The sequence below is a fragment of the Euprymna scolopes genome, chromosome 27, assembly GCF_053919585.1.
Source record: "Euprymna scolopes isolate OS-2025 chromosome 27, ASM5391958v1, whole genome shotgun sequence".
NCBI classification, from domain to species: domain Eukaryota; kingdom Metazoa; phylum Mollusca; class Cephalopoda; order Sepiida; family Sepiolidae; genus Euprymna; species Euprymna scolopes.
The window spans coordinates 68,408,901-68,434,551 of record NC_136508.1 but is presented as its reverse complement, the minus strand read 5'-3'; the positions used below and the strand labels follow the sequence as shown (position 1 = coordinate 68,434,551).

General features: G+C 33.9%; 1 protein-coding gene across 2 annotated transcripts in view; it reads left to right on the top strand.

Annotated features, from left to right (window-relative positions):
- The first annotated feature begins 447 nt into the window (after positions 1 to 447).
- Positions 448 to 25,651, top strand: part of LOC145248894 (transforming growth factor beta regulator 1-like) — a 31,890-nt gene continuing 6,686 nt past the window's right edge. Inside the window, exons 1-7 of one of the 2 annotated variants that reach the window (XM_080110665.1) lie at positions 560 to 582; positions 3,253 to 3,307; positions 7,799 to 7,895; positions 9,952 to 10,022; positions 13,074 to 13,297; positions 21,254 to 21,390; positions 24,166 to 24,312. In XM_080110665.1, the coding sequence (XP_079966791.1) occupies positions 7,815 to 7,895; positions 9,952 to 10,022; positions 13,074 to 13,297; positions 21,254 to 21,390; positions 24,166 to 24,312 (660 nt within the window). In that variant the 5' untranslated portion in view covers positions 560 to 582; positions 3,253 to 3,307; positions 7,799 to 7,814. Of the gene's footprint in view, positions 583 to 3,252; positions 3,308 to 7,798; positions 7,896 to 9,951; positions 10,023 to 13,073; positions 13,298 to 21,253; positions 21,391 to 24,165; positions 24,313 to 25,651 lie in introns of both variants that reach the window. The other variant, XM_080110664.1, reaches the window with a different exon arrangement.

Genomic DNA, 25,651 nt, shown 5'->3' with positions numbered 1-25,651 from the left:
TTAAGAGATTTTAAGAAGAAACTGAAATTCAGGGAATCCTATTTAAATAATTTCCAATAACTATGGATCAAATTTATTGTAAATCTGAAATATTTGAATTTTCAAATAAGAGCTTGTGATCTTTAAAATACGCCAAAGTGAAATTTGGAGACTGTTTAAGAATTTATTTCTAATATCCATTGTTAAAATTTAAAAAAAAAAAAATCGGAGGCATATAAATTCTCACGCACATTTTTGCACCTTCTTGGCCTCCTTTACATAAAACTAAATATAGCTCACATTAACCACCCCTTCGTTTAACAGCTGTGTTCTAAAATTCATAATAACTGGTTAATTAGTCTAGAAGTGAATCTTACAGATTCAAATATTTAAACATATACGCATACATAAATTTATGTAGAAATATACATTCTCGCTCTGGGGAGAACTTTTTCCCCTCAAAATAATACGCAATAATAGCAAAAGTAATTTATGAGTTATCTTCTCTTTGATTCACCGTTTCCATACAGGAAGTTAACCAAGGGAGATAATTACGTTTTTTCATTCATACTTCAAATTTACATAAACGGAGTCTTCAAATTTGTAAGTATCATTTTAAAACCATAAATCAGTATTTGATGAAAATAATATTTTAGATCAGATTAAATTCTTTTTAGTATTATTAAATCTGAAAAATAGAAAACAATAAAAGAATTTTACCAGTTTTAATAATCTGCCTAGTGACGTTAACAAGGCATTAAGTTTCTTTTTATTTTTTAAGTTAAAACTTATATTTTTAAAATTATTTAATGATGACAATTATATAATAAGTAAAGTTTTTAATTAAGTAAACTGTAAACCGACTTTTTATCTGTCGTTTATTAGTATATAGACAATGAAATATATATATATATATATATATATAAAAAAAAGTGGCAATGAAACATAACAAGTAAATTGGGTTTGTATTACTGTACACATAGATTCGAAAAAGTTGTCAAAAAAACAAATATATAACAAATAAATGTTATCAAAGGCAAGATAAGTTACTTTTCTACCTAACTGGATATATTTTTCGTGTTTTTATTCAATGTAACATGTTTATTCAGCTCGAAAAGCATACAGTGTTTACCGATGTATGGAAAAATTCAAAATGGCGCCCGACACTCTCTTTAACACGGTAAGTTCAGGAAAAGATGTTATAATTAATAAACTAGACAAAATACTGTTAGAAATTCGCTCATTATATGTTACCGTGACATAAGTTGACATATATTCGGTGTTTTTTAATAGTATTTTGTCTAGTTTATTATTTATAACACCTTTTCCCAAACTTACCATGTTAAAGAGAGTGTCGGGCGCCATTTTGAATTTTCCAATACATTGGTAAACACTGCATGTTTTTCGAGCTAAATAAACATGTTACATTGAATAAAAACAAAAAAAATGTATCCAGTTTGGTAGAAAAGTAACTTATCTTGCCTTTGATAATATTTATTTGTTATGTTTGTGTTTAGCAAAAAAAAAAAAAAAGCAGTAGTAGGAAGTCAGGCTTGAACCCATACGGCGAAGGAGGAAAAGAACGTGAGAAAAAAACCAAAAAAAACCTGACGTCTTTGCTGTTGCGCCCATCGCCAAACCTGAATTGACGTAGCTTTAAATTCACAATTGAAAAGAGGGGATGACTTTAAAAAATATCGGCGAAAAAAGCAACTCCTCCCTGTAGAAAAGTGCCCAGTTGAGGGTGAAGGAATTCATTTTTCGATATTTATCATCCGAAGGGTCGAGCTTCCAAACGATACCGATCTTGTGAAAATCTGTCGCCCCTGTCGAAAGTTTTAGGCAGACATACAAACATACATACATACATTTAAACAAACGGGTAAGATTTATATTATAGACCAGCGGGAGTACCCGGCGTTGTGCTGGTGTTTAGAGGTGTGTATGGTTTTGGGTAAATCAAAACAAAAGAATAATACAAAATCGTTGCCTGGGTGTTTGTGTCGGGGGGGGGGGGGGTTAAAAAAAGGTTTTGGTAGGTAAGTAGGAAGGATCGAACCCGAAGCCTTGAGGTGGAGTTGGAAAATAAAGTGGTAAAAAAACCGTGCGACGTTAACCGATCAGCCACCAGGAAATAGTAACGGAAACATGTTTGAATTAATTTAAGTATTAAGAATTGGCAGGTGCCCATACTTAATGAGGTCAACTTTCACTGCAGAGTAGTATTTTATTTACTGTGGGGCAGTTTTTGTTTTTTTTTGTTTCCCCAAGATGTGGGGGGAAACCAGCTCCCCATAAAAAGGGGATTGTCCAAATTGAATAACAATTGTCTGATATAAGGAGAAACTCCACATTGATCAAAGCTGATTGCTTTTGAACGTTCCCGGCGTGATCGCCGGGAACGATGTGTTAAGCTTAGTTAAGCTTTTATACAAAAAAGCCGATTCAACACACAGCGATCCAAAATTGTGGAATATTTAGCTTTTCAAAATCGGGCAAATTAAATAGACAGGCGACTCCCATTGTTAACTCGTAGATATTATGATTTACACGTGATATAAAAAGTTTTAAGAATGAGTGAGCTGAATGAGAACCAAGCGGAAAAAAGCCTTTTGCAGACATACACAAAAGGCGGACATACATACATACACACACACATTTTCGCTTTTATATTTATAGATGTCATTTTAAGCAAAAGCAATATTGCTTATGTCGAAAATAGTAATATATCAAAAAATTACGAACATTTATTGAGTAGAAAATTATTTGTACTTAAAAGTAATGGTATTGATCAATGTGCACTAATTGTCTAACCTGCAAAGGGTGTTTATTCCGAAAGCCGTTCTTAACATCGGGAGTTTGGCGGTGTTTATTCCAGAAGGCATTTTCTTATTTTAGACCTCTCCATGTTAAGAATGGCTTTCGGAATAAATGCCCTTTCCAGATTGGACAACTAGTGCACATTGATCGGTAAATTTTTACATTAGGTTCACTTCCACAGTTTTCTTTAAAATGACGACTATTGGGTTTTTGACTATGCTGAATAAGAAAATCTCATTTAAATTTTGCAGAAACAAGTAGTTTTCAAAATATAAAGACCTTGTAAGATATTTTATCTCACCTGTTTTTGTTCCAAGACAGTGGCAAAAAATTAACATAATTACAACAAAGAATACTGCTAAAATTCGACATAAATTGTATTCTTTCTTCGTTACAAAGAAAGGAAATGCCTGATTTGCCTTTGAAAAGTAATAGTTGTTTTATCTTCATCAGGAACTGGTATTCAGGTACAGCACTGTTCAAAGATCGAATTACAGCCGTTGAAGGGGTTGGTATGATGTTTTCTAATGAAAAGATTCAATTCTAGACTTGAATTTACATTACAGAAGTTCATAATTAATATTCAGTTGAAGGCAAAGTCATTAATGAAAGGTCGATAATTCTGACCTTAAAAAAGTCTCTGGGAGACATATATAATAATAATTTGGCCTAATCATTTAGGCTTTAAAATAAAGTCTCAAGGAGATGAAAAGTTATAGGCGTCCAATTATCTCATATCCATAGAAAGTTGAGTTCTACGTTCCTTCTTGTTCGGCTGTACATCTGGAACTGCCTGTAAAGGGAAAAGGCATTGAAAAACCCGCCAAGCTCATTGCTGGCAGTTAAAACATCAACCAATTTGATTGGTCTAATCAAAGACAGTGGGCGCTAATGAGGGCTTGCTTATTGTTAAGTGTTGAGACATTAAGTTGAACAAAGATGGCGGCAGTAAATCAAATCGGTGAAGAATCAATGTAGTCTCGATCTTCAGTGTTAAGTAATTCCTAGTAACAAAGATGGTGGTGAAGAATCAAATGCAGTTTCGTGACAGAGGTGACGGCGAACTGATTGAATCTAAAATTCAACATTTTTTATAATAACTTTTGAAGTTTCTGATTTGTTGATTATTATAACGGTGGTTATAAAAACGATCGTTGAAATCATTGGAGTCATACCCCTCATTATGAGTCAAAAACATTTTAACACTTATAATTGTAGAATTTCTCACAACCTGTATTATGCACTGTAATTCACTGACTGCCATATTTGTATGTGTGCGATAAGCGAATCTACTTTGTATTAATGATAAAATAATGCTTTTTATCAGATATATATATATGTAAAAAAACAACATTTTTGCAACAACCTAGTATCAGTAAAACTAAAATTGATAGATCATCCCTCACACGTGTATTTTTATGCTTGAGAAAATATTCGCACATTTGGTCATTGTGAAAAATAACAACTTTATAATAAAATATTTAGAGATTTATAATGAATCAGAATCAGTAATTGCATCACAATCGGAAATTTAATACGGAATTGAGGGAAAAATATTGGAATCGTTGCATCACTAGTCAAAGCATAGATGTCATGGCCACCTATATGTCACGTGATGTTTGTTTATATAAAACATGAACTGAGGAAATAACTGAAACGAAATAAATGTATTAACGTTTTAATAAATTTTGTGTCTTGGTTTTTAATTGAAATTTAGTATTTCGATTTTCATTGTTATTCCAAGGAAGAGCCACACAATAAACAGAAGACATTTCATAAACGACTACATTCACAAAGCACCCTTTAAATTTTGGCGATGGAAGGGAGATAATCCCCTGTCGATCTTTATTAGTGTTGACTTTGTTCTTTGTTACAGATGAACAAGAAAAAAATATCCCAACATGATAGGGTCACGTCTTTGAAGCCTCGATAATTGCTCCAATTATTTTTAAGTTAAAAACTTTATTTTCTGATAAAAATAAAAGGTCCGAAAAAAGTTGTCGCATTGCAGTTTTCTTTAATAAAAATTGCAAAATTTAATAAATATCACAAAAGAACATGTAGCTGTGACGAATTCTTTATAACAATGAAACCATTAAAAAAAGAAAATCTATATATCTATAAAAGTGAACGTGTCTGTCTGTCTGTCTGTGTGTCTGTCTGTCTGTGTACATTTCCCTACGCAATAACTCTGTCAATTTTTAGTCTATAGACTCGAAATTTGAAATATCGGGTACTGAGATTTGGGAAAATCGATGTGACGGGTGTCAGCCAGAAATTTGGCTGTTAAGGGGTCAAATTTCAACGATTTGACCTTTAAGAACTCTATCAAACTCCTTCGACAATTTTGGGTCCACACCCTTGAAATTTTAGATATAGGTTCCGTGGACATGGATCTAACGTAATAACTTGATTTGAGGCCAAAACAATAAATTTTCAGGGGTCATAATAGGGGTCAAAGTTTAAAAAATTACCCCCTTTTTTTTTTGCTCAGCATACACCTCTAAACACCCGGGCAACGCCGGCCACCCATGCTAGTAAATAAATAAAATGAAATAATCCAACAGATGCAAAAGCTATTCAAATAGTAATACATTTCATTTTCAAGCATTTCCTCGGTCACATTTTACAAAAACACAAGTCATGTAACATATCAGTGGCCATGATGTTTGTTTCGACACGGGGTATGTATTTGTCAACATTGCCAACCAATGTTATCTACTTAATTTTTCATATTACTGCATTATTACATAAAAATCTGTACTTTCATGATTTCACAACCCATTAAGATGCTATTTTTTTTTTTGTTAAAGAAATGTAACAAGCCAGACTGCAGTTATCTCCCCTGTTTATTATTTAAGTATAACTTGAAAGTTTTCATCAATAACTATTTTCATTAATAATTAATTTTCTACTTCATGATTTTTCATAATTCTTGGATATTTTGCTAATTTCGATATAACAATTGGTTTTTAATTGAAATTCAGTATTTCGATTTTCGTTGTTATTGAGCCAAACAATAAACAGAAGACATTTTATAAACGACTACATTCACAAAGCACCCTTTAAATTTTGGCGATGGAAGGGAGATAATTATTAGAGTTGTTTCCTCTTTGTCAACCAATTTTTTTTTCACACATACGAAACTGCAGCCATAAAACAGAGACCAACTCCAAGAACATGAAAATATCTATAGAGCTAGTAACTTTTCTTCTTTCTTTTCCAAGACAACAGCCAACATGCCAGAAGACAGTAAAAGACCAAACTTACTGAAACGTTGTACAAAGAACACTCAAGATGAGAACAATGGTGTCTTGGTCCGCATATACCATATAACTCTTCCAATGCATATTAAGTAGGTCCACGAAAGTCTTTTAGAATGGGAATTCTGAGTTAATATAACAAAGATCTTGAGTGTTAGAAGTAAAAGTATTATTGATAACATAGAATAATAAAAGTCTGTTTTCCGAGGTAGACGAATGTGTTAGAATATTTTTTTCCAGAACCCAGTTTTTGTCAATCGCGTTTTTTTTTTTAACATAGTGTATTTACATTGTAGAATTTGTCTCAATTCAAAATTTTCACGAATTGTCTTCAAAAACTATGTTCGTTAATAATTAATTTTCTACCTTATTGTTATTTGGAATTTTGGGATATGCTCATTACTGTGATATGACAATTAAGTAAATACCATTGGTTTAACTTGAAATTCAGTATTTCATTTTTGAATTTCACTTATAATGGAGAAGCACCAAATCTTTTGTTTACAGAAATCTATATATCTATAAAAGTGAGAAAGTGTGTGTGTGTGTGTGTGTGTGTGTGTGTGTGTGTGTGTGTGTGTGTGTGTGTGTGTGTAAGGACACTTCTCAACCTATATACTCAACAAATTTTTGATCTACAGACTTGAAATTTAGTATCAAGGGTATTCACACATGTGAAAAACTTTGTAATCGGTTTTCATCTGGAAAAAGAGGCTGCTCAGGGGTTAAGATTGAAAAATTTATACATAGGGGTGATTAGACTTTTATCTGTTTGTCAACTGATTCACGAATGTGCATGCGTAAACCATTCACCTGACAGATTACTTATGTTAAGAATAAGTAGGTTCGAAAACACTTTTTAAAGATCATGCCGCACTGGCCTAATGGTTATCATACTTGATTCACTATCTTTAGTTTTGATTTTGATTTCAGTTTGAGTATTTTTTTTTTTTACTTACAAGAAGTGAACTGTTTAGAAAAAACATAATACTCGCATGCGCATGTCTCAGTTTCTTTCATTTTTTTTTTTACTACATATTTTTTAAAGAAATTTAACATTATGTTTAATAGCTACGGTATTTCTGTTTATAATAAATAAAAATTATGCATTAATTAAAATATAATATTTATGCATATTTTATGACCGGGCAACGCTGGGTAGTCTGCTAGTTAGTTTATAAAGTATACATTTATTTATTTACTAGCAAGGGATGCCCAGTTTTTACCCGATCGTAAAATATGTTTAAATATGATATTTTGATTTATGCAGATTTCATGTATATTATTATAATCAAGTCTCTATCAATTATTACGTTATATTGTACCCAATAGTAATTTCAAAAGTAAAAAATAATATATATTGTGTAACCCGGATATAAGATACTACTTATCCGGACACTACAGTTCTCTTATATCAGGGTTTCTTATGTCAGGGTTTACCCTGTACATTAACACAAGTTCTAATTTAGGGCCAGATAAAAATCTCTCTTGTATCCGTTTTTCTGATAATCGGGTCTCTTATATCCGGGTTACACTGTATATAACTTGGGTACTCTCAGTTAGAATCGAAGCCAAAACTTATAGCACTCAAGCATGAGTTGTTACTGTTTGAGCTATCGTCAGTTGGATAAGAAATAGCTGAAAATGGACTAACCTTAAAGTATAAATGTACATATTTTGCATTTCTTTTTACTATTCTTAATTTACGTCTCTTTGAATTTTCCAATGTTGAAAAGGCTTCCATCAAACACAATGGCTCCTGATCCAGTTGCTCGTGAATATTATTACAGGAAATGGAAACGGATGAAAAAAATCATTAAAGATACAATGTTTGTAAGTATTTTTACAATTTGATAATTTGGACTACTATTCTCACCTTTGTTATTATTTTCATAATATTTCGACCAGTGTAACCTCCGAACTTCTTCAGGTGAATCTTTTTGAACTTGAGAATTCAAGAACCGATATGGAATTTTGAACTGAACTCTTTAATATGTTTCTGAATTTTTGAGATGAGGATTGGTTATTCGTATTATTTAGGTCCTTCGGACTATTGTTCTCATCCTGAGTGTCATTTTCGCCACGCTTCGGCCAATGTAACTTCCAACTTTCTTCAGGTGTATCTTGTTGAACTTGGGAATGTTTCCGTCGAACTCAGAAATTTGGACAGAATTTTGAACTGAACCCTTTATTTACTTTACAGGGATAGTGTGCTCTCATTCCATCAGTCATGGCTGGGTAGAGGTTCTAAGTAATACGTAAGGACCTGTAGCGCAGTGGAAATTAAATTGTAAAAGTGATATTCTCCTAAAGGTTGAAAGTCCAATCCTCAGTGTGGAGGACTGAAAAATACAATTGCGAATTACTTAGGACTTCTATCTATCTATTGAATTGATTGAATACTTGCATCCTCTGTATAAAACTGAAAGAATATTTCTTTTATTTTTGATTGAACAAAACTTCAAGGGTTGAGTGTTTACATTAAAACTCAACCAATGCCACAACATATATTATTGTCAACCATTTTGTTTTTCTCTCACAAATTCAAAACAATGACCATAATATAGAGACTAACTCACAGAAATGCAAAAATATCTACAGAGCCAGTAACTTTTTCTCCTTTCTTTTCCAAACAGAAAGTTTGGATGAGAATAGGGGCATATGAGCGACATAAAAAGCAAAGTAGAAACAAGGAGACAACAACTACTACATGAGAACCGACATACAAATAATTTTCCTCTTTTATATATAGAGGCTAACAAATATATGCATCCAGAGCTGATAAAATATATGCACACTCTTTAGAGCATGCATGTATTTGGTAGAATAAAATTCTTCTAAATATTCAGAAAATGAAAATGTGAAAATATAGCAGTATAATTTGTATTATTATTCATCGGACTACTGTTCTCATCTTGAGTGTGATTGTCACAACGTTTCGATCGATATAACCTCCGATCTTCTTCAGGTGCATCTTGTCGAACTTGGGAATTTGGACGGAATTTTGAGCGGAACCCTTTATTTACTTCATGGGGATAGCGTGATCTTGTTCTGTCAGCCATGGGGTCAAAAAGGGGTAAAAATTGAAAAAATCGTTAAACATTTTGTACTTTCATCCTTATTTTAAATTTTTTAATGAGTTTATATGCGTGTCACATTGATATAGTAGTAACATCATCAACTTTGAATGCTACAGTTTAGGTTTCGATTCTAGCTGATGGCATCTAAATACTTTTTATTTATTTTTGAAATCCCGACTCTATAAAAAAAATATTAACGAAATCTGGACAAATTAAAATATCATATTTAAGCATATTTTACGCCTAGGCAAAGCCGCCCCACCCCCACCCTTCTAGTTAATTTATAGAAAGCAATGGTATATAGATAGATAAATAAAGTTAATTTATAGAAGGAAAGCTAGATATGTAAGATAGTGCAGACGGCTATATGCAAGTACCAAGCCATGAGAAAAATGACGTCAGGGTAAGGAAAAAGACTATAAAAAAGGGGAGCACATTCACAATCACGTTTGAGGCATGGATAGCATTTGAGAAGATGATCATGTGGGGGACATCACAGTGGTAACGAAGGAATAAAGAGATAAATTTCATTGTACCAAAAAAAAAAAAAATAAAAGCGAGTTGAAGTTCTGTTTTATTCTTGGTTTGCTTTGCGACCAAGTCTATGACGCGTTGGTTCCTGGACAACGTTAAAGTTAAGACATAACGGTGCATTAAGTTATACCACCATTATATCTCTTGATTTGCTTCAGTTTGTGTAGGTCTATTAGTGGTATGCTGTCACATCTTTTTTCTTTTTTGTTAGCTTGTTAAGATATAAGCATGATTGGGATATAGAGATCTGATCGTTTTGTCATTTTCTTTTGTAGGTAAATGCTGCAATTTGTGATGAAGTTGTTCGTGTTGAGGAGAAAGTGGTCAAAGTTAAAGAAGAACGCAGGTGAGTTGTATTTTATTTCTGTATCCATTTTTTTAATACTATGTGGTCACCGCTTATCAAGGCCAGGACACCACTCCAGGATAAGGGGTAATGGGTGTCAGGTGAGACAACACTGATGATTGGTGATGGTGGAAATTGGATAGGAGTTAATTTATTTTAGAGAAACGACTCATTAAGAACTTGCTTATGTTGGACTTGAAAACGACCATGTTATAGTTAGCTAGGAAGCAGTTCTGCGGTATTGTGTTCCACAGATGACCAGTTCTGGGGAAAAAAGCTTTATCCATGAAATTTTCATTTAGTTTTAGGGAGAGATGAAGAGCAATGGAAATTACTGATAGTAGTTGTGCCGTGAATGCCTTATAGGGGGTGGGATGGCGACATAGAATAAAGTTCAGTGATGATTGGTGATGGTAGAAATTGGATGAGTTAATTTAGTTTAGAGGATGGCTCATCAAAAACTTGTTTGCATTGGACTTAAAAATTACAACTCTATAGTCAGGCTGGAAGCAGCTCCGTGGTACTGTGTTCTACAGACAAGCAGTTCTGGAAAGAAAGCAGCTCTTTTCATGGAATTTTTGTTTAGTTTTAGGCACAAACAGAGAGTTATCTAACTAGTTAGTCGGGTGTTTGCCATGAATGCACCATAGATTAAAGCTCAGTCAACCACCTGCCAGGAAAATAAGAAAGAAGTAGCAGGAAGAAGAAAAGGACATCGCCCACTAGATTTTGCAGTTGGTTTTGTATCCTCTCTCAGCACGAAAGGATGCTCTGATCAGCTCCTCACCAGATGCAGCCTTGGCATCAAGAACTTCAATCTGATGTCCAATAGTGAGTCATCTTCAAGCACATGATAAACAGGATGCATCCGATGTGAATATAGATTCATGAGAAGTGATCAAATATTTCTATCAATATGGAGATTTAAATTGCAAACTTTTTAAAAAAAATTATTGCTGGCTATCAGGCATGCGTATATACAGTGTGCTGATGTATGAAATGAAATTTGGCCAGTGAGGGTTGAGGACATGTGTTGCATGGAGAGAAATGATATAAGAACGATACAATGTGTAATGTGATTCTTAAAGACAGGCTTAGGGCTAATGAGTGCATAGAAACATAAAGTCTGGGCAGAACAGTAAACTTTGATCATACAGCCATGTAGAAAGAACAGGTGAGAATACTTGAATCAGTAGATGTAGAACAGTTAAAGTAGCAGGTTCAGTTCACAGAGGAATCAATAAAGATCTGGTTTGGAAGTCAATTTCTTAAAGCCGTCAAACAGATGCCAGCATGTAAAATGGGTGCTAAACCGATGATGATGATGGTGATATAACGTTATGTCTGCACATTTTTGTTTTGTTCCTTTCTAATGTACATGTGTATTTTTTATACACAAACTGGCCGATGTATTTTCTGTATACTATCCCTAATAAAGCTGCCAGCTAGAACTCTATTAAATTTATTGTCATTGCCAAGCTATTTTTTCCACAATTTCCAAAAAATAAAGTCAACAAATGATGCATATGAATATAATAAGAAATATATATTAACTATGTATTATTTATAATATTCTATATTTGGTATATTAAATAAAAAAAATATCTAACGTGCCAGATACGAATATCAGTTTGTATATTTTTTTATAAAAAATAACTCCAATCAGCTTTTATTTATAGTGAATCAATTATTCAACTTATAACTTATATAGGTATTTGCTAGAAAAAAAAAACATAATAGCTGGCAGAGGCCAAATATAAGATAACTCGTAAAAATAGCATTCAGTACGTGTTATTCTGAGATGCCAGTTCAAGTTAAAGACAGTTATCGTACGTGTCGAGTGTGCATTAATTAATAGAAAAAGAATTTTGTTACTACGAGTTTACTCGTAGTGGGCAACGCTAAGCAAATGCCTGGGTACAAGAATACTCGTAGTTGGCAACAAATGCGTTAAACACAAACTGGCCGATGTAGTTTCTGTATTCATTTATATCTCAAGTACTTTTTTATCTATCTGGATCCATCTCGTTTCATTGGTCTGTCAGACTTAATTTCGAAATAGCATTTTCATTGGTTTGTCATCCTTTAGTTTAAAAAAGCATTTTCATTCGTCTGTCAGAGGTAATTTCGGAATAAAATTTTTGTTGGTCTGTTAAACTTAATTTCAAAATAAAATTCTCGTTGGTCTGTCAAAGTTAAATTTAAAATAGCATTTTCCTCATTAAATGCACAAATTGAATGTATGTTAAGTGTATCAAATTTTGTAACATAATCTCTATCTTTTTGTCCAACATATGTGAAACTGATGAGTATGATGGTGATGATGATTCTTATGAAAATATTTTTTTTAAATATGGATGCATAAGAAGTGGTGAAATATTTCTATCGATTTTTTTTTAAACTCATTACTCATTTTTTTCCTCATCTTTCATTCATTTCTTTTCATTCATTTCTTATTCATTCATTTTTTCCATTCATTTCTTTTCAATTCTTATTCATTCATTTTTTTCATTCACTTTTTCATGTTTTTCATTCACTTTTTCATTTTTTTTTCATTCATTTCTTTTTCATTCACTTTTTCATTTAAAAAAAAATTTTTTTTTTCATTTATTTCTTTTTCATTGTCTAGAAGTAATGAAAATAACAATAGTATTATTGTCAGGTGATATATATTCAATTCAATAGATAGAATAGGTGTGTTTTCACACAGTGTTGCCCCGGATAGGAATGGAAAGAAACTCTGGTTGGATTTAAAAGTGCTCTGGAGGCCTCTTAAATATCTAAATATGTTAACAAAAGCGATGTAGGCAATGTGTGTATTTTATTTCAGGCCATATGGTCTGCAAATAAGACATGTATGTCATTAGTTTAAATCAAACAGAAAAAAATGAAGTTATGTTTGAACACACCTGCTATTGTTTAGGATACTGAGCACATTTTGATTGTTATATACCACTTTTTATCCGGCACAAAGCTGATTAGATTCTGTTGGATAAAATAGTATTGCCAAACATATTGTTATTAAACCAAAAAATCTGTCTTTTGTTTCAGGTTTTTATTACGAAAGATCCTCCAATTCCAATCAAATATCGATCCATCATTGGCTGGATTGAAGATCCCTGGTGTCGGAAATAATACAGCATCAATGAATGTGATGCCTACTTTGACACCCGTCACACAAGAGCTCCCTGAACTTCTCCCCACAACCGCAGTAGCCAGACCTAAAGTCAAAAAGAAAGCAACAGAGAGGAAGAAAACTGTCACAGAACTTTTAGGTATGGTTCCTTACAGATCTTTTGGATTTAGACCTTTATTTTAGTTATGATTCTGTGGTCATCTCGGTGTGGTAGAATTGTCTAATACTTAATCTATAATATAAATTTCACCTGTCTGTTTAAATGTATGTATGTTTATATGTCTGCCTAAAACTTTTAACAGAGGCAACGGATTTTTACGAGATCGGTATCATTTTGAAGCTTGGCCCTTCGGACGATAAATATCAAAAAATTGGCTAAAAACATTAATTCCTTCACCTTCAACTGGATACTTTTCTACAAGAAGGGATTGCTTTTTTCGCCGATATTTTCAAAAGTATTCCACTTTTTTTTATTGTCTAGCCTTAATTTAAACCTTTGCCACTTCTGGTTTAGTGATGAATGCAACTGCAAAGACGTCACGTTTTTTTTTCTCCATCGCAGTATGGGTTCGAGCCTGCCTGCCTGCCTGCCTGCCTGCCACTACTTTTTTTTTTTTTTTGCTCAACACACATCTCCAAACACCCGGGCAATGCCAGGCAACCAAATCAACTCCTGCAATTAATAAAACTATTCTTTCACTGACATTCTCTCCTCTTTGAGGACCATCATCAATGCATGTATTGGTTTATTTGCTGCTGGAATGTAATCAAAGGTTTTCAGAAAAGCAAATAATTCAACAACATCAGGTTTAGAAGAACATAGGTTCGTTCTTATCTAGAATCTCCAGAATTAAAACAAGGAAAAATCTGTATGATATGTATATAAGAATCTTTAATTACTTTCCGGCAACAAATAGACCAATACATGTAGATTTTTCTTTATCTATGCCCATGATGCAATGCAAATATCATATTCCAAAAATCATATAAATTGATCAAATAGTTTTATTTTTAAATAAGAAAATAAAATTTTATGAGTAACAGAAGAATAGCTATCTTGCTCACCATTTTGAAAACAATCTAAAAAAAACAAAGGAGATAACTCAAACATCATTCAACCTTGTGGGATTTATGTTGTAACTATCCTGGATGCCCAGTGTTGACCGGGTGTTTGGAGGTATATGTTGAGCAAAAAAAAAAAAAAAATAGTGGTACTAGGCAGGCAGGCAGGGTTGAACCCGTACCGCGAAGGAGGAAAAGAATGTGAAAAAAAAAGTAACGTCTTTGCCGTTGCATCCATCACCAAACCAGTAGTGGCAAAGGTTTAAATTAGGCTAGTCAATCGAAAAGAGGGGATGACTTCCGAAAATATTGACGAAAAAAGCGACTCCCCTCCTTGTAGAAAAGTGCTCAATTGAGGGTGAAGGAATTAATGTTTTTAGCCAATTTTTCGTTCGAACGGTCAAGTTTCAAAATGATACCGTTCTCGTGAAAATCCATCACCTCTTTCAAAAGTTTTTGCAAGACATACGTACATACATTTAAACAGACAGGTGAGATTTGTGTTATAGACTAGCGGGGGTACCCGGCGTTGCCCGGGTGTTTGGAGGTGTGCGTTGGTGGGAGGGGGTAGATTAAAACAACCCTGTTAAAAAAAAAAAAACGTTGGCCGGTTGTTTGTAGGTGTAAAAGAAAAAAATGGTTTTAGTATAAAGGTAGGCTTGAACCTCGAACGTTTGACGCAGAGGTGGAAAGGAAATGGTAAAAAGACCCCTGCGACTTAACCATCTCGACCACGGGAACAGATGAATTGATAAGTGTGTTAGGTTGACGTTTATAAACCGAAATTAGCAGGTGCGACGTCAATTTGCGTAATGTTCCCCGCTACGCGTCGATCAAGCAATAAAAAAATACAAAAAAAAAATAATGTAAGGCAAACGAATGATGAAAACAGAAAAACGAACACGTCAAAAATGGCTTAAATAAGCCTGTTTCGACATTAAAATTAAAAAAATCGGTGAGTACCTGGGTGTTTTTGGGTGTCGCTAAGAATAAGCGAAGTAAAAAAAAAAAAAAACAGAAAAACGAACGTTACGTGAAAAATGGCTTAAATAACACTGGTTCAATATTTAAATTTAAAAAATCGAAGAAAGAAAACCATCTCACACCACGATTCGAACCCAAAACGTTTAGATAATGAACCAAGGCCTTAACCAACTGAGCTAATGCGACGTGCATGAAATTCGTTCGGTTTTTTAACTATTTAAAGTAAATCAAGTCATCTGACGCATGCGTAGAATCGGTCATTGTCACGAGAGGACCGTTTTTGTTGACCCCCGCCCTGTCGAAAATTGTCGATTTCGGGGTGAAAAGGTTAACGTTTTGGGCTAATTTTCGATATTTTTCGAGCAAAGGATGGAGCTTCGATGTGATATTGAGTTTGTGAATTTTCGTCACATCTGTCGAAAGTTTTTAGCAGACATCCACACATACATTTTCGCTTTTATATATATAGATAAAAAAAAATTAACCTGGAATTTGCTTAAGCATTAATTAGGAGAGACTTTTCCCTAATATACACCGACAAGACTAGACAAGACTTCCGCTAAACAAAAAGCGAAAGTCAAACAGAAACTGTTTTAGTAACAACTAGCGGGGGGTACCCGGCGATGCCCGGGTGTCTTGAGGTAAATCAAAACTCCGGGGGGGGAGGGTGTTAAATAATAATAAAAAAATGTTTTGGTAGGTGAGTATGAGGATCGAACCCGTACCCTTGAGTTGGAAATTAATGTGTGAAAAAAAAAACTGTGTGACGTTAACCATTGGGCCACCGCGACATACAACGTAGACAGGTTTGAATTTATTTATTTAACTATAAAGACAGGCGTGCACAATAAAACTTAACTCTGCTGCTTCCATTTGACCTAATTAAGAAGGTCAAATAGAAGTCACGCAGCGTTTGGGTTTGTTTACCCAAATTTGACTGTTTTTCCCCCAACAGATGTTAGGGAGGGGGAAAGCAGCTCCCAATTGTCCAGATTGAATAGCAACTGTCTGATATACAAGATTGATCAAAGCTGATTGCTTTTGGACATTTTTCCCGGTGCAATGCCGAGAACATATCCGTTTGAGTTTAGTTTCACTTTATTTATACTAAAAAGCCCAATCAACACGCAAGAAGCCAAAATAACAATAATTTTGTAAAAATCGACGTAAATAAATCTAGACATGACGCGCTTTCCCAAATCCTAGATATTATTATATAGGACCTATATAAAAAGTTGTAAGCGACCGTAACGAACCCGGGAGCGTCTGCGAGAAAAGCCTTTTGAAGACATACACGAAATGGTCACACACATGATTTTCTTTATAAAAATGAATTTACTTGATCTATTTAGGTCATTTTTTGAATTATGATATTTTCATTTCATTACCGGTATGCACAGCATACAGATTTTTCTTTATTTTTGTTTTTAATATGAAGGGAATTCTGGATTAGAACTGATAGGTTTATTGAGTCGCACCTGCTAATCACATTACCATTAATTGCCTCATTGTGATTGTCTCATTGTGGTAATCTTCAGAACAAACGAGAGAAACTATTGTTGCATATTGGGCTGGGCAACGCCAGAATTATCGCTGGTTGTGCACACATGCAGTGGATTGTGGACAAAATTCCAAACCAAAGAAACATTGCATTCGGAAATCAAAACACTGCAAAGAATGTGCAAACATTGTGAAATCAACATTCTTCACACTGACCAAGATTCAGATTAAAATGTTGGTCTTGACTGGGATGCTGGACAAATTCCTGATGAGAATGTTGTTAAAAAAGAAAAAAACAAATGCAAAACCAGGTATGTCGTCAAATGTATATGCTATATGTAATTCTGTTGGCGCACATGCTTTAACACTAGACGAGACTAATCACGGGGTCGTAAAATAGACAGTGAGAACAAGAACAACAGTACGTTACACAATGTACATACACACATAATGGTCTGGTTAGAGACATTTTAGTGCCACGTATACACTCAAACACATGATGATGCAACACAAATAGGTCACAAGCGCAAATACGTATATACAAACTTGATTATATACACACGTACGTGTAGTAAAGTATACAAACGGTCATATAAACCACCACTACGCAACACTTTTAAACAAAAACTTCATGATTACGTGTTTGTTGGTCTATTTTTAACACGTTTGCTCTTGATCACTTTTCCTGCAAGACTAATGAAGATTCCACTCTTTAGATTTTCTTCATCTTCGTTTATATAACATGACATGTTCCACAAAAGAGACATATTTGTTTGAAGTAGCTGGGTGGTCTTGGCTACAGTAATCAAGTGAGACAATCTAGTGATTCACTGTAATGAATGGATGTTTGCGGTCACTGCTGGTAACATGCTTAAGCTTAGGTTAAACCATTTAATACCAACTGGTAGACCAGCTTGGAGACATGTCCAAAGATATGCCGAAAGCTTAAGCTTTTTATTTATTTATTTATTTATCATATTAACCTTTTATTGTATTATTTTAACTATTATTGAACCCCTGACAAGATGATTAATATAGTCAAAATGTAGATTAATTCGCATGAAGATTTTCTGATGTTTATATAATTTTGCTTATGTAAGTTCTTGTTTCTTCACGATCTCTTCCTATGGTTTTGAAGATTGGCATCTGTCCCAGAAGGCAGTGGAGTTGACATAAAGTAAAACAAAATATCAGTTTCATTATTTTTTGTTTATTCTTTCACCTTACCTCCAACACCTCAGTATAACTTCTAGTAAGACGTTTCTGAATTTTGAGATGAGGATTAGTTATGCGTATTCTTTGGATTCATCGGACTATTGTTCTCATTTTGAGTGTAATTTTCACAATGTTTTGGTCGATGTAACCTCCGACCTTCTTCAGGTGTATCTTGTTGAACTCGAGAATGTTTCTGTCGAACTCAGGGATTTGAACGGAATTTTAAGCGGAACCCTTTATTTACTTCACGCTCTTGTTCCATCAGCCATGACTGAGTAAAGGTCCTAAGTAATTCGCAATTGTATTTTTCGGTTACCTACACTGAGGATTGAACCTTTAACCTTCAGGAAAATATCACTTTTTACAATTGGTTTTTCCAAGTACTCTAACAACTGTGCTACGGGTCCGTGTGCTCGAAATTCTGTACAAATTACTGAGTTCGACAGGATACACCTGAAGAAGGTTGGAAGTGTTACATCGACCGAAACGTGAAAATCACACTCAAGATGAAATCAGTAGTCCGATCAATCCAAATAATACGAACTTCCAGTAAGTTCAGATTCTTTTACATATTTCATCTGAACATTTCCAATACTGTGCATACAATCACTTTTTTTATACCATATCCACAACATGATATGAATATGATTGCTATGCAATTGACTGCATTGGTTGAAAATTTCTTCCTAGCATCTATCTAAAATAGAAACTTGTGTTGACTATTGATCTTATATTTTGGCATTAGATAACCTAAAAAGGGCTGATATGCCTGAAAATAGATGCACAAAACCTAAACATTTACATACCTTTCAAAATTTGTAATTTTTTTTGTGTATTAGTTTTGTGTTTTACAGAACACGGGTATAGATATAGATATATCCATAAGTATAAACTTGAGGGAAACCAGCGATATAGAAATTAAAATAAATTTAAAACCCAATAACAGATTGAATAAACATGTCATATTACCCCCCTCCCAACTGATATGCAGCATAATCATGTTGGCATACTGGTTCTCATTAAATTACTGAAATTAAGTACCAGATGGGTGACCATTTGGGAATACATGGTGCTGTATATTGGATGACGTCGACACCTTCCTGCAAGAACTGAAAAAAACCTAACGTTGTCATTTTCCCTGGACTGGGATATACATGCGACTGAGAACTGCTTGTGAATTTAATGTTCTCTTGACATTTCCTTCGTTGAAGGAAGATGGTTCAACCCATTTAAGGTGAATGCTGCTGGTATACATGGCATTTACTCCCAACTATATCAGAAAACACAAATCATAGGATATAGTTTGTATTAACCAATAAAAACCTCTCCTACCTAAATTAGGCTGGAAAGGTAGATATAATCATGAGACACGAGGCAGTTAGAGAATTGGAGAGGGAGAGAGTGTTAAATAGACACGGAGTTAACCATTCTGCCAAAGGAGTAGAGTTAGTTTATTTTATCTCTATCCACTGTGCTATGGGCCCCAAAGGTGCAGTGGATAGAGATGTTGAATATCTATGGTTCCAGGTGAGCATTTTCTGAAGATAGCGGTTTCAATCCTACCCAAAGCCGGTCAGACGATTAGTGTGCCAAAAATGTGGTGAGACGAAAAACAATTATGGAAGGCAGTAATTGCTGAGGATGCAGTTAGGAGATTCGGAGTTCCTATCCTGTCATGGTTAACCACCTGACGAAAGCCAGAGAAACAGTTGGCCGAAACAACGTGAAACAACAACTAAAAGATGAGGATAATAGTCCGCAATAAATAAATGGATAAATAATACAAATTACTTATCTCAATTATGAATTCCAATTAATTAAATAATAGAGTGGTGTTTGGTTTGTCATGGAAGCATTCGACTGACCAATTAGAGCAATGTAGAAACATTCAGACTATTCTCGTTTCGGTTTTTTATGTTCTTTGTGTCTCAGATGATGTAGCACCCCAACCTTCAGGTTCATCTTTTTGAACTTTGTGAAACTACAAGTCAAACTCTTGAATCTGTATGTAATTTCTTGCATCTTTAATATCCTTGTAATGGTCTCACAGGAGTGGGTATGCTTGTTAAACATAACGTTATACAGCACAATCACATTGACAAACCGGTTCTCGCCAGATCGTCAAAGTTAAGCAACATCGAGCCTGGCCAGTATCAGATGGGTGACCATTTGGGAAGGCAAGGCACTGTATGGTATTATGAGGTAAAATACCAGGTTGGAAAACTGGTGCGGTCTATCCTTCTCTTGAGGATAGATGGGCCTTTCTTAAGCCGTGGTAGGCAACCCATCTAGTGATGGCGTCATGATAAAAAATACCCTTGATAGCCCTAGCAAAGCATCAAGTATTCAGCTATGGACAAGATTTGAATTACACTGCAAACTCGTAGTGAGTTCAATCTCGGCTGCGGCTGCATGTTACATGTTACATTAAGTTTTTTATGCCTGTTAAATTTTTATATTAATTTCTCTATCTCTGATTTCTCATGGGTTTATTTTTAGGGCTATCCTGTATTTGTTAGAAATATGAGATAAGGTTAAATATTGACATCCCTAATAATAAAAAGATCAACCACAATTAGAGGCAACCAGAAGGCTCTTTTTTTATTGGCTATTACACCGAAATGTAGAGGAAGGCATTATGCTCATTTCACCTGATTGCTCCACTTACCCTTGAACGTCAATGCTGACTGTTTAGCAAAGAAGCATCAAGTACCATTTTTTTAATATTTGATAACTGATACTACCAGATCAAGCTGTCCAAAGATAGTGACTACTGACCTAAAGTGCACCAAACATTTATATTGTGTCTTATTTTCTTTCCCTTTGGAATACTCAATCATGTTCTGCAAATTAAAAAAAAAACAGACAATTTTCCTCTACAAAACAACCAAACAAAGTACCATAAATAAACATTTGAAGATGTAAATGACTTGAAATATGAACATTTTTTTCCCAAAATTACTGGATTCGGCATTAAAATAACTTGAAATGGCAAACAACCAAACCAAACTTCATGAATAAATATTTAAAGATATAAAGAACTTCCCCCAAATACTGGGTTCATCTGGATTGGATTTTAAATAACCTGAAAAGGGTTGGTATACCATGAAACAAAACAAACTAATCTTTGATATGACTTGACCAAGGATTGAACCCTGATTTTCCTGTCCATTAACCATTATGCCAAGTACAAGCATTTATTTATGAAAATATGACATCCATATTTATGGTGGCTCAAATAACAATCCTGTACATTTGTTTTAATCTCTGACTGAATCTTGCAAGAATTGAACATTTACCAATGTTATTTTTTTTTTAATTTTTCTAATTTCAGAAGAAAAATCCAAACCTAAAAAGTCGAAAACTCAAGCAAGCAGCAAGAAAACGGTTCCTCCAATTCCACTGGATTCTCTTGGAAGACCAGTTTTTCCTCTCTCCATTGGAGATCTAACCATACACAGTCTTGGAGAAGTGAGTACATATTATATTTACATAAGAAAGAGAACATTTATGGTTTTATTTTATTGTTTTTTTTTTTTTCAAAGTAGTTGCATTCTATTTAATAGGAAGTTCCAGTTTATATATATATATATATATATATATATATATATATATATATATATATATATATATATAAACTGTAACTTATATATTTAGTTATATCTTTTTGGGAAAAGGATTCCAGCAGAGTGCTCTATTATAAGTAAAAATTCCAAAATAAGAGCGTATTATTTATATTTTTATTTACAGAAAGTTTGGATGAGATAAGTCATTGGTACAGTCGGTTTCAAATTTGATAATATAGGGGACCGTTTTAGATACTTATATCCAGCTCTCTCTCAGCAATATATACATACACACACATATATATATATATAATGCAATATATATATATACACACACACATATATATATATATATATATATATATATATATATATATAATGGTGTCCAAAAAGTCACTGAAGGGTTGAAAATCTTTCATTTTACCATTAATGATTATTTTTTTCTCTCTATTTCAGATATTTTGCAGATTAATTATGGATAAGTATAGTATTGAACAACATATGCAAGTGGTGAAATTGTTTTACCAAAATCAGGGTCAAGTTCAGTGACGTTTTGGACCCCCTGTATATACATAAATATATATATGTGTATATATATATATATATATATATATATATATATATATCTATATATATATATATATACTAGATACTTCGGTGTATAAAACAACCCTTAAAGTTAAAAAATCATCTTTAAAAACCATTATTTCATAATATAGCGGGTGTTGCAATCTTTAGCCTAGGCTAAACAAACATGGTTTCGTGATTTAGCAGTCGTCTTATACAACCGATATATGATAAATTTATTTAAATTTGCTCCAATTTTGTACCTCGTCTTATATGCATGCTGTATATAAAATTGAAGTCTCTCATCAATTTCGACATATGAGCTTCGCACAACAACTAAATTGTCCGAAAGCCACACAGATAATTTGTTTAAAAGAGTGAGGACTTTGTGTAGAACTATTCACACTTTTTGTAACAACTGAAGTTGGTACAATTGGTCGCCATAGACAGAGCAGACAGCTGACCTCAAGTTTTATATAAGAGTTTTCCTTCTCCTACATGTATGTTTTAACGAAGACTGAGGGTGCATTTCTTCCAGTGGTTTTTAAACTTGCCTTCAGATACTAACTTGGCAATTTCTATGTCCTTGTGCAATGGAATACAATACTAGTATTCCAAAACAGTCACCCATCTGGTACTAGCCAGGCTCATTGTTGCTTAACTCTGTGATACTGCATAATCACTTTGGCACACCGGTTCCCATTAGATCATAAAGTTAAGCAGTTTATATATATATATATATATATATATATATATATATATATATGATGTTTAGCAAAACCTAAAGAAAGTGCTCAATACTATTTGAGCAAACATATATTTTTTTATTTTATTACCGTTTTATTTGTTTAGTTACACATGTTTCTGTTACCGAATCATATTAACTGTCCAGCAACTTCATCAGACTTGAACACACACACATGCACACACACATATATATAATGTGTGTTGGGGAGGTGACATTGGTCTCGTGGTTAACGACATGAACTTATGACTTGGGTGTCCCAAGTTCAAATCTAGTTCATTCCACAAAAATCACTTTCAATTAGGATGTTGGCAACCTTCACGTAGTCCCTCTCTGATGCATTTCTAGAAAAAATTCTGACTAGAAAAATATTGAAGAAATCAATTTCATGAACAACATTATCATTTTTTTTTAAATTTTCTGTGGAGTAGTCGACTGAGCAAATTATTCCTTCTAATATATAATAATCAATAAGAGATTGATTCTATAATAATACATACACAATCTGTATAAATTAAAATATCATGTTTAAGCGTATTGTGATCGGGCAATGTAGTGTCCAGCTAGTATGTATGTGTGTATATATATATATATATATATATATATATATATTTGGCGTAATGGAAACATATTATAAGGTATTTGCAGTTTCTCTTCCAATTTTTGGATTTTAATCATGTCTAATCACAATTATTTCCTTTTGACGGATTGATTGTTGCTATTTCTTCTGATGGGTTAAGGGCATAATAGATTCACTGATTGATATAATAATTAAGTGATTGATTTTGCGCTACGAAACAGATACTGTCAAGAATTGTAAATGTCAACTGAATTGAAGGAATAAATCATAAGATGGTCAACATCATGACTTATGGAATATAGTCTTTTGTCATTTATTCACTATATTGCAATGTAATTACATTGAGCTTCTTAAATAAGGATTGGTACATATGAGAATATATATATATATATATATATATATATATATATATATATATATATATATAAGGTTGGTGCAAAAATAATATTTTTTGACGTTCAACTTCATGTTAAAAAACATTGTTTTTGCATTAACCTAATATATATATGTGAATTGAAATATAGCTCCCTATTATAAAGTGCACATAATTTATTACTGAAATATAATTCTTAAAAGAAATGACTATGATAAGAAAGTGTAGGGTTTCATTTAGCATGTGTCACCAGCTTCTAAACCCACCTTGAATGCACATAAAGTTTAAAAAGAAAGTAGAATGATATTTCATCTTAAAATGTCAAATTTTGTATTTCTTTCAGTTTTCACATAAAATTGTTTCGTTTCCAGATTTCTTTTCTAATAACTCATGAATTCATTTCATTATTTTGTAGATTGTTCCGGATCGTTCTAATTTTCACTCACCTGATTACATCTATCCAGTTGGTTTTTGCAGTACTCGCCTCTATGTCAGCACGAGAAGCCTTGAGCAGAAATGCCTGTACACCTGCAGTATTTCTGATGATGGCAATGGACCCCAAGTATGTCATAGAAACTTGCTATGTTATATTAAGTTGGTGCAAAAATAATGTTGTTTTCATATATATAGTTGAACGGCAAAAAACGACATTATTTTTGCACCAATCTAATATAATTTTCTTTGAAAAAGTATAAATAATTTTATGATCAAATTTATAAGATATATACTCGAGATGGTAATCTGTGGGTACAGCAGCTTGTATGTTCGTCTGTCAGAATGATAGAAACCATCTGATTACCCTGGAAGGATGGTGCATGACATGCATTGAATTGTGAAGTAAGGGTTGCGTAATCCCTAACCACTCCTCTCCTGAGTTGGCACTGCTTTATTCCATTGGCAGAGAGACGTACAGGAAACAAAGCTGAGATAAGCAGAGAGCACATTCAATACCTGGTATTCCCAAATGGTCACCCGTTTTTAGTATGTTTAACTTTGGTGATCTAATGGAAACTGGTATGTCAATGCCATTATGCCATATATATATATAAGCTCTCTGGTCCGATGAAGAGGTGCTCAAGAAGGCGAGCACATTCAGCATAGAGGCTCGAGTCTTTCGAAACCAGACTCGATGGGTGGGTCACGTAGTGAGAATGGAGGATTATAGGATACCTAAGCAATTGTTCTATGGGGAGCTTGAATGTGGCAAACGACCCAATCACAAACCTCGGAAAAGGTACAAAGATGTAGTTAAGGGAAACCTGCGGGCACTTGGCATAGAAATAACAAGGTGGGAAGAGATAGCTGAAGACCAGGAAAGTTGGAGGCGCTATGTCTACGCGGGATCTGAGAATTTTGAGGTTTTGAGAGTTGAGCACGCCACTATAAAGCGAGCCTTACGAAAGCGAGAGGATACAGAGGACTTTGATCTCGACCCCGCGTACTCGTGCGGGATATGCGGCAGGGTGTGCCTGTCAAAGGCAGGCCTCAAGAGTCATGGAACTACGCACGCGGGACATGAACTGGGAGCACGGGAGGGAGGGGGGCGGTCACCAACAAGGTTATCCTGCAGAATATGCAGCAAACTGTGCAGGCCGGGTGGGGCTATGTGGAATCATATGCGGACTCACTCACACGCCATCGTATCGTGAGGGTTGGCCGTCTTCTGTAAAGAAGTTGCAGTCACCATATATATATATATATATATATATATATATATATATATAGTTTTCTGAAAATTGCTCCAGACAAGGTATGAAGCCACTTGATGTAAGAAGCTAAAAACAAAATACTACTTCAAGCTCAGAAATTTGCTCAGGATAAGAGTTTAGATGGAATAGATTCTGACCTAGAAAACAGCAATTCTTCCCTCTTTGTCAGAGACATCGCTCATGGAATGTGAG